The 18,933-nt window shown below is 40.0% G+C and overlaps 1 protein-coding gene across 2 annotated transcripts in view; it reads right to left on the reverse strand.

Annotated features, from left to right (window-relative positions):
• Nucleotides 1-226: 226 nt before the first annotated feature.
• Nucleotides 227-18,933, reverse strand: part of Chic2 (cysteine rich hydrophobic domain 2) — a 49,170-nt gene continuing 30,463 nt past the window's right edge. The window contains exons 4-6 of one of the 2 annotated variants that reach the window (XM_006979718.4): nt 8,734-8,790; nt 8,513-8,572; nt 227-570 (exon numbers count right to left, since the gene is read on the reverse strand). In XM_006979718.4, the coding sequence (XP_006979780.1) occupies nt 520-570; nt 8,513-8,572; nt 8,734-8,790 (168 nt within the window). In that variant the 3' untranslated portion in view covers nt 227-519. Of the gene's footprint in view, nt 571-5,865; nt 8,425-8,512; nt 8,573-8,733; nt 8,791-18,933 lie in introns of those variants that run through there. The other variant, XM_076546451.1, reaches the window with a different exon arrangement.

Consider the following 18,933-nt stretch of genomic DNA (forward strand, 5'->3'; position numbering starts at 1 on the left):
TGAGACGGAGCATCAGGAACTGTGTGAGAAAGGTCAGTGCAGGCCCAAAAGGCTACGTGAGAAAATGTACTGGCTTCAAATACTGCTGTACAAATCCTAACAGAAAGGGAAAAAAAAAAAAACAGTACAAGAGTATGTTAGAACAGACAACAAGTATGTTTTTCAATGTTAAGGAACTGACAAAGGACCGTGTGAACCTTGTTGACAAAATAACAAAGGCTGACCATTTTTATGCTAAGTTCAAATGTATTTTTTTTGAGAATACAAAAAGTAATCCTTGAAAATCAGAATACATAACAGAAAAGAGCACAATAACTTAAGTATTAAACATTTGTATGAAATAACTTGCAAAGTTTGACAAATATGCACACATAGAACATGCGGTTATTTAAAAACAAAACAAACAGAACCACCACCCGATTCTGTAGAACCAGCATCATGTCACCAGCAGGAGAGCACCAAGCAAGGCACCATTGGAAAGACAACACACTTGCAAAGTCTCTATAAATAAAGCAAATGCTAATCTGGTCGGAAAATCGGTGTCTTTGGTAAAAATTCTATGAGGATGACCTGTAAAAGGAGAAGAAAAGGGTTGTAAACAACTTAAAGCACATTTTTTCTTAACCTTAAAACATCAGTCATATTCTGTTGCTTAAAATTTGTTTAAAAAAGATGTAAGGCTGGGCTCACGCCTTTAATCCCAGCACTAGGGAGGCAGAGCCAGGCGGATCTCTGAGTTCGAGGCCAGCCTGGTCTACAGAACGAGTTCCAGGACAGTCAGGGGCTACACAGAGAAATCCCACCTTAGAAAACAAAACCAAAAAGATGTAAGAGTAGAAGAGGGATGTATTGGGAAGAGCAAGAAGGAAGAGGCTCAGTGAGAACAGGACACAGACAAGAGACTAGTGGAGGTGTGAGTACAAACAAAATACACTACATATGTATGAAAATGTCATAATGAAGCTCAGCAAGCATAATTAGTACATGCTAACATAACACAAAATTTTATTTTGAAAATCCACACACATTTCAAAACTTTAATTTTATCTTTTTAAAGACAGGTCTGACTATGTGACCCCGGTTGGCGTGGAACCCTTTATGTATACCAGGTTGGCCTTGAAATCATAGAAATCTGTGTCCCCGCTTCCCAAGTGCTAGGATTAAAGGCATGTGCCACCATGTTCACCCTAATTTTTAAAACAGACATTTATTTGATAACTTTGAACCTCAACACTAAGTTTTCTTTTTATTTCTGGACCTTTACCAAGTGTGAAATATCCTTCAATTCTATGAAAAATGAATAAAATAATAGAAGTCTGTTGTGGGTACACTGTGAAGATGTATTGCTGTGATTGGTGTAGTTAAAAGCTGAACAGCCGCCGGGCGGTGGTGGCGCACGCCTTTAATCCCAGCACTCGGGAGGCAGAGCCAGGCGGATCTCTGTGAGTTCGAGGCCAGCCTGGGCTACCAAGTGAGCTCCAGGAAAGGCGCAAAGCTACACAGAGAAACCCTGTCTCGAAAAACCAAAAAAAAAAAAAAAAAGCTGAACAGCCAATAGCAAGGCAGGAGAGAAAGGTAGGACTTCCAGGCAGAGAGAGAACACCAGGAAGAAGGCAGAGGAAGAAGGTGGAGTCACCAGCCAGACAGAAAGGAAACAGGATGGGAATACAGAATAAAGGTAACCAAGTCACATTTAAAAAAAAAAAAAAGTAGACTAAAAGATAGGGGGGTTATAAGAACTAGTTAAGAACAAGCCTAAGATAAGGCTCAGCTTTCATATTGAATAAGTCTCCATGTCTTTTTTTGTGAGTTGCTCCCTTCCCCTGCCCCAAAAGAAAATCCATCTACAGAAGTGCAAGAAGGTAATGAGAGGTCAGTAACATAGGTGTTCCACTTGATATACTGAAGTAGCATGTGTACACATGCATGCCTCAAAGAATGAGAAATACTGAGAACTGAACACAAGGGCTTTCAGTGGGCTCTATTTAAGCCCAACAACCTAAGCAAAGTCTTATTGTCCTCACTGACAGACAAGGAAACTAATGCTCTAGACCAGACAGGTGTGTTCTTCAAAATATTATTGTGCACCTTAATAAATTTATCTGGGATCAGAGAACAGAACAGCCACTAGACAGACCAGGAAATGGTGGCACTCACACCTTTAATCCTAGCATTCCAGAGGTAGAGATCCGTTTGGATCTCTGTGAGTTCAAGGCCACACTGGAAACAGCCAGGCGTGGTAACAAGTGCCTTTAATCCTAGGAAGTAATAGCAGAAAGCAGAAAGGCATAGAAGGTGTGAGGACCAAGAACTAGAGCCTGGTTAAGCTTTTAGGCTTTTTGAGCAGCAGTTCAGCTGAGATTCATCCTGGATGAGGACTCAGAGGCTTCCAGTCTGAGGAAACAGGATCAGCTGAGGAACTGGCGAGGTGAGGAAGCTGTGGCTTGTTCTGCTTCTCTGATCTTCCAGCGTTCATCCCAATACCTGGCCTTGGTTTTGTTTTTGTTAATAAGACCTAACAATTCGTGCTACAGACAGGCACAATGATTTTGCAGAGAGGGACTTGCCTCCAAGTCTGATGACCTGAGTTTAGGCCCAGGAACTTAGATGGAGAAAGGAGAGAACTCCTCTAGGGTATTCTCTGACCTCTACACGTGTGGGGCATGTGCCCTCCACCCCACACACACATACAGATACAAAGTAAGTAAATGTAAATAAAGTAGAAGAAAATGAATTATCTCATAACCTGTAAAATCAAGAACTATAAAGGCAGAAAAAGCAGACTGTGTAGGAGGCTTAAGAGATAGCTCAGAAGTTAACACTTGCTACTCTTCTAGAGGATGCAAGTTCAGATCCTAGCACCTACGTCAGGTAGCTCACAACTACCTTTTAACTCCAGCTGAGAGATCCAATACCCTCATCTGTCGTAGACACCTACACCTACATTCTCACACACACACACACACACACACACACACACACACACACACACACACACACACACACACGTAACAGAAAGTATTTTTTTAAAAGAGAAAGAAGCTGGATGTGGCACAAATCCCAGAATTTGGGAGGCAGAGGCAGGCATATCTCTAAGTTTGAGCACAGTAAAGTCAATATAACCAGTTCTAGGACAGTTGGGGCTACATAGTGACTATCTCAAAAGAACAAAAGATAACAGTAACAAAAAAAAAAACTAAATTCCAAAGCTTTGCCTTTTCTACCATAGTTTATATAGTTAATCACTATTTTTATTAGTATTTCTTCTCTTTAATCAACCTAATCCCATAGTCTTCTCTATGTCCCCGAGTTGCTTACAGTTTACCACAGCAGGACAGATGAGCTCTGCATGAGTACTCCCTTCTTCCTCCTTCTGTAATTCTGAAGACAGGGTTTTCGGGATCAACTGGAATTCATGATATAATTCAGGCTGGCCTTGAACTCTCACCAATCCCCACAAGTGCTGGGGTGATAGTCAGGAGCACCCTCCCCAGCTCACATGCATGCACTCGCTCTCTCCCAGGAATTATGCTCATTCTCTCTCTGCCTCTTCCCCAGCCAGACTTCTTCTTAGTTCTGGGTACTGATTTCTTAGGAATGTCTGCTCTCAAATAGCAGTCCTCTAGAGACCCTAGCCTCTAGAAAGGTGCAATCACAGGTGTGTACCTGTAACCCAACTATTTCTTTTTCCCAAGCCCTTCTCTTAGCAAAACTAGTTAAAATTGTTCCAAAGGCACTTTTAGTAGTAAACCAAAGGAAACTGAAAATATTGTAACATAAATATCCAAGCTGACTACAGCTAATTTTTATTCTGAACTTGAACTATACTGTTATATTAAATCTTCCCATGTTCCAATTCTAGATAGAATAGATACAGGTCAAAAAACTGTTTGAGGAAGCTGGAGAGATGGCTCGGAAAAGGATTCATATGTTCAGTTCCCTGCACTACCACGCAGCTCACAATCATGTCTAACTCTAGTTCCTGGGGTTCCAATTCCCTGTTCTGTATTCTCTGGGTACCAGACAGAGACTTGGTGCAGACATACATGAAGACAAAATACTGATACACATAAAATAAAAACAAAATCTTTAAAAAATTATGTGAACAATAAAAAAGTCAAACTTTATAAAAATCTTTGACAAATAGATACAGTAAAGCATTTTTTTTTTTTTTTTTTTTTTTTTGAGACAGGGTTTCTCTGTAGCTTTGGAGCCTGTCCTGGAACTCACTCACTTTGTAGATCAGGCTGGCCTCAAACTCACAGAGATCTCTACCTGTCTCTGTCTCCCAAGTGCTGGGATCAAAGGCATGTGCCACCACTGCCCGGCCAGTAAAGCATTTTTATTGTTAAAAAATTATTTGATGTGAATCATTTCTAAAGTTGGGACCTCGTTGTTCTCAGAAACTGTGTCTTGACATAGGAGGCTCTGACCGTGTACTTGATTTACCATCCGGGCCAGGGAACTTTCAGTTTCATCTTGAGTTCTATGGCTTTTTGATTTCCTCAATAAAGAAAGTACTTCCCTTCTTGGTTCACAAACACTCCTTTCCCTTTCTAGTTACCCTCAGGAAGCCTTAGGGGTCACCCATGCCACTGTCCTGCCCTGTTACTTACATACACGGCATCCATTCACTAGCTTCCTAGAATATTCACTAGCTTCGCACTGAGGAGAAGTACTTGTGGAGTGCTCGGCCCTAGTCAAAGTATCTCTATTGCTCCTGCCAGGACAAAGGCTCGGATGACATTTAGGAAGAGGGGGAGGAAAGAACCTAAGGAAAAGAGCCCAGGAAACTGTCTGCTGGACATGGCATGCTCACTGCACATGAACTCATAGCAGCTGTAGCTACCTGCACGAGATTTTGCAGGTCAAGATTCTAGGGTAGAGGCAGGAAAGACTCATGCAACCTCACCCCTTAACTGAGAAGCAATTGGCAATTCCTAGCTGCTGGGAGAGGGATAGTCATGTTCCTTCAGGGGTGTAGGCACTGGTCAGTTGCCCGTGACCCAGTAAATAATCCTGTACCAATGCACATGCCAGCAACCCTAATTGAACTCAGCAGGTTACTTTAACAAAGACAGAGAGAAGCATGGAGTGTAGGAGGGCTGTGTTGGGAAGAAGGGCTCCAGAGGAAGTGAGGAGGAGGAGAAACTAAGATATTGAGGAAGGAGGGGTGAACAAAATACATTCAACATGGTTGAAATTGTCCAAGTATAAATAAAATGTATGTTTAAAAAAAATGTGGGGCTGGAAAGATAGCTTAGTGGTTAGGAGCACTGGCTGCTTTTGCAGAGGACCTGGATTCACTTCCCAGCAACCACACAGCGGCTCACAACTTCAATTCCAGGGGATCCAACGCCCTCTTCTGGCCTTCAAGGGCACCAGGCACAAACATGGTGCATAGACATACATGTAGGCAAACATTCATTTATATATAAAATAAACATAAATACATCTTTTCAAAAAGTACTTTTTTTTCTCCACCCAGCTCCTTTATTTGTGCTCCATTTTCCTCTTTCTCATGTTCCTCATCTATAAATAAATGGTTGGACTACATGAAAAGGTTCTTTGTAGCTCTAAAAGTTCACGATTAAATATTCAAATGACTTACAAGTTCACATTGAATAAATATTTCAGTATTCAAACACATCTTCCACTGTAGTGTTTTTAAATTTCAGGCCCCAGGGGTGAGTACACTATTTTACAATGTATATGCAAAGTGTAAAACAGTGGCTATTTTTGGCTGGCTGGCTGGGTGGTGGTGGTGGTGGTGGTGGTGGTGGTGGTGGTGGTGGTGGTGGAGGAGGAGGAGGAGGAGGAGGAGGAGGAGGAGGAGGAGGAGGAGGAGGAGGAGGAGGAGGAGGAGGAGGTGGTGGTGGTGGTGGTGGTGGTGGTGGTGGTGGTGGTGGTGGTGGTGGTGGTGGTGGTGCACACCTTTAATCCCAGCACTCGGGAGGCAGAGCCAGAGAATCTCTGTGAGTTTGAGGCCAGCCTGGTCTACAGAGTGAGATCCAGGATGGGCACCAAAGCTACACAGAAAAACCCTGTCTCGGAAAACCAAAAAAAAAAAAAAAAAAAGTGGCTATTTTTTATTTTTATTACTTTATGCACATTTATGTTTTGCTGAATGGAAATATGGTATATACATGTACCATTCGTGTGTGTATATAAATATGCACCATGTGTATGCCTGGTGCCTCAGAGGTTAGAGGGGCATGTCAAATCCTCTGGGAGAGGAGTTCCAGACAGTTATGAGCAGACATGGAGGAGCTAAGAATTAACCTGTATCCTCTGCAAGTATAACAAGCACTCCTAACTGAGGAGCCAACTCTGCAGTCCACGATGACTACTGTTAACTCTGAATCTGCCTTAGTTTTGAGGACAGTGCCCTGACTGTGAACGTTTTCCTTCACAAACCCCACACGTACTTCATTCCCGAGTGACAAACAACAAAACAAATAGTTTTGCATGGTTATTTATTTTCTAGATTATTTCTAACAGTCAAAACATAATTAAGGGGAAGTACTTCACTTTAACAATCAGAGGTTGTATAAATTATAGGCAAAGGCATATATAAATGCACAGCAGAAAGGCTCAAGTTCATTAAATAAGGAGACTTTTTCTTCTTACTAGACTATGTGTGATTATGATGCTCAAATGCTTTTCAAGGGGTTCTGAAGCTTTGTTTACTCCTATTTTGAACTACCACAAATAGACATACTCTAAGAATATCTATGGTGGCGCACGCCTTTAATCCCAACACTTGGGAGGCATAGGCAGGCACATCTCAGTGAGTTCGAGGCCAGCCTGGTCTACAAATCGAGTTCCAGGACAGCCAGGACTGTTACACAGAGAAACTCTATCTCAAAAACAAAACAAAAACAAACAAACAAAGAATATCTAAAAATCACTTTAAAAGTAATTTTAAAAGTACTTTTTGTATACCTTCTATGATAATGTGAAATAAAATTCATTTAAAAGTACTTAACTATGTAAAAACTCAAGGGACATTAAAATTTTTCATGAAGTATACAGTTTAGAATGTTTTAAAAAACTATTAATTTAATTGTAATGAAAGAATTTCTTAAAGATAAGAGAAAATAAGGTTCATACGCCGTATGAATGAATGCTCTTCATAGAGCTCCACTTGGAAATCACATAATCTAGATTTTTCTTTTCTCAATGCAGGAAATCCAACTCCTTGTGTGGCAGGCACATGCTCTACCATTGGGCTATTTCCAGTTTGTTATTAACTTTCATTTTTTTCCTTCCCAAAGTAAATTCACAAACATGTAAAAAGTAATTAAAGCTTCAGGTTTAAGCTTGGTGTTCGGGTTTGTAAATGTCTAACAGCAGTGAGTGTTTCCTGAAGCCCTTGAACTGCCCCCAACGGGTAACAGAACTCTTCCTATCCACAGTGAGATGGCTAGTACCTATCCTGGCCAACCTCACACGGTCGGTCGGTCGGTCACTCAAGTGTCCCTTTTCATGGTTGCAAAGAAGCAACATAGTCCCTTCTCACCCTCAAAATGTTTGTGAACAGAGACAGTCTGGGGGTTGGGAAAAGAACCTGTAAATTATCTTCACTGCTCAAGAAGAGCAAGGAGATGTGGCTGTCTGATAACAGAGAACTGGGAAGTGGTTTTTAACCAATCTTCTATACATATACACAATGAGGATCATAAAGAACAGTGAAAATTCCTCAGAAATGTAACACCAGGTCCTTCACAAAGACTGGTTTTAGTTTCAACAATTACTTCCTTTCTTAAATCTTTTTCTTTTAATCTAATAACTTTTCCAGGTTTTGAAGTAAAACATTCAAACTCAAGAAGAATTAATAAATTCAAAACTTCTTATTCTGAACTTTTCAAACAGAGAGCAATTATTCAAATAAATCAAGAGCATCAATAAACTAAATTTCTAAAATGATTGTGTGTGGACACATTTACGTAAGTGTATGTAAACTTAGCCATGTTTTAAAGGACAAAGCAGGTTGGCCAACATCTGTTTACATTTAAGGTAACTGTACAAAGCAATGTTCTAGCAACACTTTGGAACCCTCTAAAGCCATGAGGTACATAGGCAGCCGAAGTCCATAAAGGCTTCTCAGGCTCCAACGGCTTGGCTGAAAGGTTCTCTTCCATACTTGGAAACCTGATTAGCATTATATAAAAACGCCATATCTGACGTGCTGCGTAACCAAGGTTGTGGTTATTCTTTATACAGCATCTAAAATTTCACACTCCATCAACACATGTTCAGGCCATTTTATCTTGGCAATTAATTTATTATTTTTCAGAACACAGTGAAGCCTTGTTTTCAAGTCATTCATAACTTTATAAATCAGTCTTGCACATGAAACCCAGGCATCTGTGAACCGTAGAAAATCCTTGCACTCAGGAGATTAAGCTCCTGACACCTTTGCTGATTAATAATCATGGAAAGAATAAGATCAGAAACAAAATAAATGATCATTTAATAGAGAAACTCACAAAACAGCCCTTTAACTTACATATTCCATCATGTTGTTCGTTTCACATTTCCTTTTGCTCAGTCTCCAGTGCAAGCACAGCTAGACACGAAGGAGGGGAAAAGAAGAGAGATGAGCTTCGTTGTCCTGGGCACCAGGCTCACCCATTCGTCCCCCCTTCACATTTGCAGTCCAACAAAGCATCTGTTTCCATACTGTGCAGTTCAGCCCCCAGCAGTCCGGAGCTGCTCCCCAGCACTCACCTTGTGGTATAACCTATTGTTTTCCCATTCTAATAACTTCTCAATCGATCTTCGTGTCTGGAAGAAAAATGAGGGGAAAGTTTACTCTTGACTGGTTTTAGAAAAGCTGTTTTGCAGCTGCTTTTTGTGTGAAAAGGGAAGAAGTATAAAACGATGACAAGCAAGAGTGGTCTGTACTCTCCATGTTCAGCACTAAGGAGCAACCTCATCAGAGACAGTAGTTTGTAAAGAAACATCAATTTTCTTTGAAATATATATGCTTAATTTTTAAAGTATTTTGAACTTACTAGTCTCTGATTTAAAACTATTAGTCTAAAAAGCAAATGTCATTTCATTTACTTAATTTAAACTTAAATCCCCACTTCTTTAGGAAACATTTTGCAGTATTTAAATAGTAATGAAGATTCCTTAATCTCTATTTTAAAAACAGTATTAATTCAAATATTAGTTAGCAAAATACAAACAGCCTTTAGGGTATATCTAAAAAAACTACTAATTGAAGGTTAATAAAGGGGGGAAATAAGTTATAAATCAAACTAATTTGAGGACTGTATGAGAAAATTCAGTTTGATGGTTACTGTAGTTTTCGAACAGAGCCCATTTTTATTTAAGGCAACATGAAAGTGGTATCTGAGAGTCAAAATCGATTCTTAATGCAGGGCACCGACCGGCTCAGGGCCCCCTCAGCTGCTGCGACGCAGACATGCAGCATGGGCCACTTCTCCCTTGGGAGTGTGGATGAGGCAGCTACTGCGTGGAGCCAGGTGTCAGGAGGAGACTACCACTGCAGGTGCAGAAGTGACAGTACTGCTTGCTACGCGACCGACTGCAACCTGATGCGGCAGTAGCAGCTCTCTTGGGAAGGAAGAAGGCGGCTGCCGATACTAACTGTGGCACAACTGTAAATAAGTACTGATCATCACATCAAAACTTGCATGCCAACCGAGACTGGGTGAGGGGAAAAGCTGGTAGGACAAGCTGGTCTGGAAGTCTGTTACATAAAAAAACGTTAGGATTTATTGAAAGTATCTACTGTAACCCGGTGTTACATTTCAGCAGGCTGAATTGCTATAAAGACACTCAGGTCACATAGGTGCCAATTATAATTCATAGCTAGCAACAAATGACCACGAGTGCTTATATTTTCCAATTTTATGTTATAAAAATCAGAAAATCAACTATTTTCTGGCAATAATATGTCAATGACTAATTTATTACAATTTTTGAACAGTCTTTTTGGCAAGAATTTTAAAGAAAAAGTGCCCTTGTTAGCGATGATCAGCAGCCCTCACTTGTTTCTTTGTAAGATAGCCTTTTAGAGGCAGCTCTCCTTTTAAATGAAAATAGGGCAGCAGTTATGGTCACACTTTTTGTTAATTTAGTTGCCAGTCAGCCCCAAATCAAAAGAAAATAAGGCTGCAGAGTGTAATTAACATTCAGTTCAGTCGTTTGGTCCCTTGTCTAGCCCCCAAGCTTTGTTAAAATTGCCATCTGAATGCTGAAGGCTGTAGGGAAATCGATTTGATTCTAATCGCACCATGAAAAGAACATGATCTAACTGCTTTCAGCCCTCCGTAAATCTGTACTAGGTCTTTAGCACAATGCAACTTCCAATTTAAAAAGCACTGAATGTCTCGTCAATGACTTTGTGAAGAAAAAAGAACAAGGAGCAGACATAAAAATTCCAATAGTTGTTTAAGCATTAGAGTTCATTTGCATCACAGCGAACCTGAAAAGGGCTGACCTCTCAAACCGCCTCTCAGGTCTATGAAGTTGTAGCCTTGACAAGCTCACATTGACAGAGCTCATTGACTCTGAAAGGCTACTCTATCAATGGTGAAAAATGGCAATAGGTTCTACTCTGAGCAGGCATCTGCCTGCCCACCCGCTGCTAAACCAATGGTAAAACCGTTTCAAAACCTGAATCCACCTTGTAATCTTCCTTTCTAGGACCTTTTAATAATAGATTAAGATTACTATACAATTTGAGGTTTTACTTGTACTGATGGTTTAAAAGAAGATGGGGAAAATTAAAGAACCAGGGTAGGGAGAAGTAGCTTTTGAAGTCTGTTGTTTTATATTAAAATGATATAAAAGTAGTTCCTAAAAACTTAACAGTACATTCTGCAAATATTTATTATTCAAAGAAAAGAGTGGTTTTTACCATATCAAGTTACCAGAATGTATAAGCCATGCTATCTACAGTGAGAACAGCGCATTTTCATACATACGTGTATATATACACATGCACACATACACATGGCATTTACCTACTTAAAAATATTTACTTTTACTTAAATCAAATACCAACATTTGTGTAAAAGATAATTACAAAGTATGAACCTAAAATTCTAAAATACTTAAGTAGGAACTTCTAATTTATTCTTTGCTTCTAATTAGGAGCTCAATGATAGTGTTGGATATAATTGTATCCCATAATATTAAGAATTCTAAAGCAAACAAAGTTTGCTATGCCATATTCTGTATAATCATCTGAATATTCACTATTTCTCCACGGTTGAAGGCTGAAGTAAAGCTGTGAATCAGCACCATCTAATCTTGCTAGAAGACGTCTCTCCTGCTTGACAGGTGAAAAAAAGGCACTTGCACGTGCAGCCTAATTAATCACTGCACTTGACATCTCAATGATTTACAGCGAGGAGCAGGTGAGAACACACAAAACCAGAAAGAACCCTTGATTTGAGGAGAACATTTCTAGCACACTAAGGTGACAAGTAAGTGATTCCGGCAATGATTCTAAAAAAGAAAAAAGAAAAAGAAAAGTAAAGAAAGAAACTGTGCCACAAATTATTTGTTAGTAACAACAAAAGATCAAATTAAATGGAAGAAAAAAGGCTTAACCATGGAGAATGTTCAATACTATGCAATTATTTTTAGTTCACAAAATCAAAATATATTTTCAAGATAAAGTACAATACCAATTTGGCAGATAGTGGGGGAAATATGACATTCCAGCATTATAAAAGCTATTTCAAAGCTTTTAAACTTCAGTGAGAACAAAGCACATTTTAATTACAGTCATCTAGAAATAAAAGTTAAGTGTTTATGTCCACAGGGTTGTCAGATTCTAATGAAATATTAAAATTCAACACAGCCAAACCTAACATCTATTAACTGGACAAGCAAATCTAATCCTATAAATACCTGTCATTAAATTTTAAGTGATTATACTGCCTTGCAAATTCAAAATATTCTAAGTTAATAGGATCAGAAAACACATATACATATCAAACATGACATACCAACAAAACAGTATCCTTCTAGGCCACTTTCTAAAAAGAAGTCATATTATCTTTCTTAAAAGAATTTAGTGCTTGAGAAAAAGACCAGATTGACAGTCATGGGAACTAACAAGTCTTCTGTTTCGCTGAAAGACCAGGAGAAAGGGAATGCAGCTTCAGTAAGTTCCCTACAGTGGGCCTTAATCCTTTTCAGTCCTCACACGCTGGGTGGAAAGACAGGTTAGTGGTTCTTTACCAATGAATCCTTGGTCCTGCCTAGGCTATCAACAAGAAACCTACTTTTATCACATGGAGTCTTGAATTAGAAGAACCAAGACTACCAACTTACACCATGTAAGCAAAACAAGGCTTTGTGAGATACTATCACGAAGTGAACCTGGGTTAGAAAGGCAGCTCCCAGCATCTATACCTCAGCAACCTTCCTCATCAAAGCTCATTATGAATGACAATGTTTTCAACAATAATATTAACATATTTTTCATTACAACATCTTTGGTTATATTCTTCTTGCTGTCAGCTAGTTCTAATATAATTGCTTTATTAGAGTGAATAAAATTAAAAAAACATTTCAGTTACTGAACAGGCAGCATAGACTTAAACTAAGCATTTGTGTTTACTTGTATCTTCTTTGGCACAATTTTTTGATAAAATCGTGGAAGAGTCAGAACAAAAAAATGACAAGGAAAATTAAAACATTCGAATTCATAAAATTCTAATGGCTAAAGGATGATTAGCCAACAATTAATAGTAAATATGGCATACAGTTATAACTTCTAAAGAAGAATCGAGAAGTAAGCTTGAAACAGTGAACATAAACCACCCAAATCTCAACTACTAAAATATAAAATGTGGACTCCATCAACACTGAAGTCTGATCTCCTCAGGCCTCTGTGTAACCGTAAGGAATAAAGTACTAACCCATGCACAAGCTCACATTATAAGCCACCAAACACCAATGAATCTCACAGGATGTGCAGCCAGTCATAGCATCCTGAATTGGTTACCACCATTACTTAAAATTCATCACCAGTGGTTAATTTATTCACAATCAGTTGTTTGAAAAAATGGTTTTTCAAATTTTTACAACTATTTACTAAAGTTCAGCAACTTAAACCTGCAATTAAAACTTATTTAAATTGGATCTGTTCATTGTATTAAGCAATGTCAAGGCAAATTTCAAATGTTCAATTTCTTATTTAAAACATTTTGAAATTCAAACTGCTAAATTTGTAATCTGTCAATTAAAATTTAACTAGAAAAATGCCACTAGTGCATTGATTATTTTTAACCCTTGTGTGTTTTTCAAATAAAGATCCATCCTTTTGTATTTATACAAATGGAATTCATGGAAATAAGTGAAACAATAATGATTTTGAGGCTACAAGAAAGAAACTATATAATTTAGAATGAATTACTTTTAACTTAAGAGAAAATTACTTGAATCACTTCCATTTGTTCTGAATTAATGTTAAATCTCATATTCCAGTGTTGAGCTGAAAATTAAGTATATCTCAGTATCATTACAAATTCAAAGCCTACAATTCGCCAAGATAAACCAAAATATGAATAGATTCCTTAAAAGAAATTGCAAACAAAAATGGATGGAACAAGAAAAAAATCATCCTGAGTGAGGTAACCCAAACCCAGAAAGATAGTCATGGTATGTACTCACTCATAAGTGGATTCTAGATATAAAATAAAGAACAATCAGACCACAACCCATAGAACCATGGAGGCTATATATATAACATGGAGGTCCCTAGGACGACTGTGGCTTGTAATAAATTTTGGATTTACTCAATTATTGAAAAAAAAAAATAGCCAAACGAATGGAAACACATGAACTATGAACCAAAGGCTGAGGGGCCCCCAGCTAGATCAAGCCCTCTGAACAGGTGAGACAGTTGATTGGCTTGATCTGTTTGGGAGGCAACTAGGCAGTGGGACCGAGTCCTGTGCTCATTGCATGAGTTGGCTGTTTGAAACCTGGAGCTTATGCAGGGACGCTTGGCTCAGTCTGGTTGGAGAGGACTGGACCTGCCTGGACTGAGTCTACCAGGTTGATCGCAGTCCTCGGGGGAGGCTTTGCCCTGGAGGAGGTGGGATTGGGGGGTGGGCTGGAGGGAAGCGGAGGGGGTGGGAGGGGGGAGAACAGGGGAACTCGTGGCTGATATGTAGAACTGAATGGTATTGTAAAATAAAATAAAAGGGAAAAAAAAAAAAGAAAGAAAGAAACTGCAAACAAATTTCTTTCCGGTATGTAAAAACCTCTTAAAGTCTGCGTATGAACATGGACTTTCAAAGTGTGGCTGCAGCAAGAAGCCCGACCCAGCATTAGGACGTTGGGGTTTGTTACAAGGGAGCAGTTAGTTGGATGGCGAGACCTCAGCAACTGCGGACATGTGCCCAACAGAAGGCCCCTCGTCCTGCAGCGCTCGGGGGACTTGAAAGGGGCTCAGGATGCACAACTGCACGGCGGCGTTCCGTCAGGTTAGCAAGTGAATCTCACCTTCTTAAGGTTCTACTGGTACTTTATGAATGATGAAGGTTTCGGACTTCTAGAAAAGTGCACGTAAGCACATACATAAAATGCTGTACAAAATTATAAAGGGAATTGATATTTGAGAATATTTGAGAAAACTGTGATAAGATTTTTTTAAAACTAAAATTTAATTTCATCTAACAGAAAATTAGAGAAACTATGGGAGTGAAATAATTTTCATTAAGATAAAAATTCTATTAAGGAGTGATTATCCTTAAGTCTAATTCTGGGTTTTGTTTCTTATTTACAGGTTTAAAAAAGAAAATTATGTAATTAGAAAAAGAACCAAAGCTTAGAAGTGACAGTGAGAAAACACTGAAAAACTAAAGGGTACCCGATTACAACACCCAACGGGAGACGCGAGATTGGAAGCAACAAGCATGTACGGCTGAGCACGCTAGGAATTTTCTTCAGCAAGACTACTAGGCAGCTTGGGTAACTTTCATTTTACATGCAAAAATGGAATCTTCCAGAGGACAAGAAACGTAAAGCTCCACTCAAGTGGTCTTGTGATCTAAAACCAAGGCTATATATTATAGAACATTCAACCTCATGTCGTTTCCACCATAGGACAGAGCTATGAATATGTAAAGAATGTGTTTCTGAAACGATCCTAACAGCAATGTTAACTACTACATGCAAGTTACCCAAGATATCCACCTTAAATAACCAACTCACCCTAAAAGTATGATTAATATAGTTTTTTAAAAAAAAGAAAAAGAAAAAAGCTGGGCAGCGGCGGAAGTGGCGCACGCCTTTAATCACAGCACTCGGGAGGCAGAGGTAGATGGATCTCTGTGAGTTCAAGGCCAGCCTGGTCTACAGAGTGAGATCCAGAAAAGGCTCCAAAACTACACGGAGAAACCCTGTCTCAAAAAACCAAAAAAAAAAAAAAAGAAAAAGAAAAAAAGAAAGAAAGAAAGGAAGGAAGGAAGGAAGGAAGGAAGGAAGGAAGGAAGGAAGGAAGGAAGGAAGGAAGGAAGGAAGGAAGGAAGGAAGGAAAAAATGAATGAAAACAGAATTTCAGAAGAGAAATCTATTTTAAAAAATCATAAGGACATTCTAGGACAGTAAAATATAACATTTGATAGTAAAAATTCACTGGTTAACAGCCAAGTGGGCATAAAAGAGAGCACACCTTCCTACAAAGTACACACCAACAATATCATATTCTAACTATTCTGAGACACATGTTGATACTGCAAATATTGAGTGTGAGTCGGACATATTCAGTGGTATTCCAGGGACCTTACAGATGTGTGGGAGTCTGAGGGCTGGGAAGACAGCTCAGTTGGTAAAGGGCTTGCTGTACGGGCATGAGGACCTGAGTTCAGGTCACCAGCACCCACATAAAATATGACCGACAACTCTCATGGCGGTAACAGCAGTACTGGGGAGGTGGAAACAAGAAGATCCCTGATCTTGTTGGCTAGCTATGCCAATCAGTACATTCAAGTAGGAGACAGTGTCTTAAAAAACTAAGTTGGAGCTGGGCAGTGGTGGCACATGCCTTTAATCCAAGCTCTCGGGAGACAGAGGCAGGTGGATCTCTGTGAGTTTGAGGCCAGCCTGGGCTACAGAGAGTTCCAGGACAGCCAGGGCTGATACAGAGAAACCATGTCTCAAATAAATAAAGGAAAGAAAAGGAAAGGAAAGGGGAGGGAAGAGAGAGAGAGAGGGAGAGGGAGAGGGAGAGGGAGAGGGAGAGGGAGAGGGAGAGGGAGAGGGAGAGGGAGAGGGAGAGGGAGAGGGAGAGGGAGAGGGAGAGGGAGAGGGAGAGGGAGAGGGAGAGGGAGGGAGGGAGGGAGGGAGGGAGAGGGAGAGGGAGAGGGAGAGGGAGGGAGGGAGGGAGGGAGGGAGGGAGGGAGGTTGGGCACAATTGAAGAAGGCATCACATCACCTTTGATCCGTGGCCCACACGCGCGCGCGCGCGCACGCGCACACGCACACACACACACACACACACACACACACACACACACACACAAGAATCAACTCTGGGCAAAACACATGTTCTAAGGATTCTAATGTGTGTTCACACAGCAAACACTCAGTCTCAGTCAGTCTCTCTGCTTGTAGTTCACAGTTTTCAGCTACTTCTCCAGCACCGTGCCTGCCAGCAACCATGCTCTCTGCGATGATGACAATGGACTAAGACCGTAAGCAAGGCTCAAACTGTAGGCAAACTCCCCATGAAATGTTTTCTTTCACAAGAGTTGCCTTGGTCATGGTGTCTCTTCACAGCAATAAAGCACTGACTAAGAAAAACCCAATAAGTAAATTCCCCAAACTAAGTCATATAAAGTAAACAAAGCCCGGTATGATGATACACATCTATAAAGCCAGCATTTAGGAGACAAAGACAGGAAGATTGGCAGTTCACAGCTAACCTGCACTATTTGAACTGACGCAATGATTTATTTATTTAAAGTAAAACAAAAGAGCTAGGATGTACCTTAATGGAAGAATACTCATTTAGCATGTGCAAGGCCTTGGGTTCCATCTCGTCTTGCAAAAAAAAAAAAAAAAAAAAAAAAAAAGAATGACATGAAAGCAAAAGCCAGGATTGATTTTTAGCTGTCTATAAACTCTCGGGTCCTATTCTATCACTGAGGGAAGTCAGGAACCTGGAAACAGGGACTGAAGCAAAAGCCTTGGAGGAGTCCTACCTTCTGGCTTACTAGGCCTGCTTTCTCATCCACCCAAGACCAACTGCCCAGGGACGGCACCACCCCTAGTGACTTGGACCCTTTCATATCAATCAGCAGTCAAGAAAATGTTCCACAGACTTGCCAACAGGCAAATCTTATAAAGACATTCTCATTTGGGTCCAAATGACTCTAGTTTGTGTCAAGTTGACATAAAACTTGAACCAACATCATAGTAAAACTTTGTCTCCAAAAAGAAATCAAGTATCTGTAGATAGGGAAGAGCACTCCAAGTGGGAGCTGACTTTCTGCCTGAGAAGGAGAAAGGGACTGCAGGCATGCTTTTGTCCTTCTGTTTTAACAGCATCTTGGTATGAAGCACTGTGTCTGTGGGTGGGAGTGTGTTTTATTTCTTCCTGTTATTTAAAAATGATCTTTCCCAGAACACCTACTCTTTCTGGACTCCATCACTGCCAAACCTCCAAGTCCCTGGTTGTGATTACTAGTTTCTCACTGGCAAGTGTGCACACAAACTGCTGTGTTGAGTTTGAGTACTGACCAGTGATACGAGAGAAGGGGAGGGAGAGAGAACACATCTAGGTGGGTGGGTAATAGAGGTGGGGGAGGACCTAGAAGGAGCTGGAGGAGGGGGAAACAATCAAATATATTGTATGAAAAGAATTTAAATGAAAAAATATTTTAAAGATTTATTTTTAATTGGGGGGGCGGGGTATGGATGTGCACACTCTGAATGCAGGTGCCAGTGAAGACTAGGAAAAGGCCATCAGGTTGTCTGGAGCTTGAGGTACCAGCGGCCGTGAGCTGCCTGACACGGGTGCTGGGAACCAAACCCAGGTCCTCTGCTCTTAACTACTGAGCATCGCTCCAGCTCCTACAGTTGATTCGTCCTCAGTGATAAATGGCCCTATAGTATTCTCTTTCACAATTAGGCTTTTGTAGATGACTTCTGTCTTTACATTGGGGACTTCATTCTAGACAAGCACCAATAAGGTTCAGGATCCTCACCGGATCAGGAGTATTGACAATGTTACAGGGGACACTTCTCTACATCTCTCTGTAGATGATGCACAGACATACACAGAGATAAAACTTTACCTATACACATAAAATAAAATCTCAAAAAAAAATTCAGTAGTTTTTGTAGCTGTTAACAAGCTGAGCTTAAAATATACATAGAAAAAGAAAAAAAATAATCAAAAAAAAATTTAGAACAAAAATCCACAGCTAGGAATGTAGCTCAGCTGATACAGTCCTGCCTAGGTTGTAGGAAACAGAGTCAGCTGCCCAGCTCCAGGTATGGCAAAACATCCCTGCACTTGAGAGGTAGAGGCAAGATCAGAGGGTCATCTACTACAGAGCAAGCTCAAGGCTAGCCTGGGCCACATGAGACCCCCATCTCAAAAAAGAGGAAGAGGATATATTTGCAAGACTCACCCCACGGAACATTAAGCTAAAGTAAATAAGGTATAGTAAATAAGACAGTGTGATATTAAAGTCAAGATCAACACAAATGGAACATAATGAAGTTCCAAAAAAGATTCATACAAATATGACTGACTGCCCATTAAATATTGAAAAGATAGTCTTTTTAACCAAAGGTCCTAGACAGTCATATGCCAAAACATAAACTTTGACCTCTTTGTCACAGCTATACACAAAATGCAGGACATCAAAATCTTCACAACTTTGGCTTAGGCAAAACTATTAAAGATGATAAAGGCAGTGT

The sequence above is a fragment of the Peromyscus maniculatus genome, chromosome 10 (genome assembly GCF_049852395.1).
Source record: "Peromyscus maniculatus bairdii isolate BWxNUB_F1_BW_parent chromosome 10, HU_Pman_BW_mat_3.1, whole genome shotgun sequence".
NCBI lineage: Eukaryota > Metazoa > Chordata > Mammalia > Rodentia > Cricetidae > Peromyscus > Peromyscus maniculatus.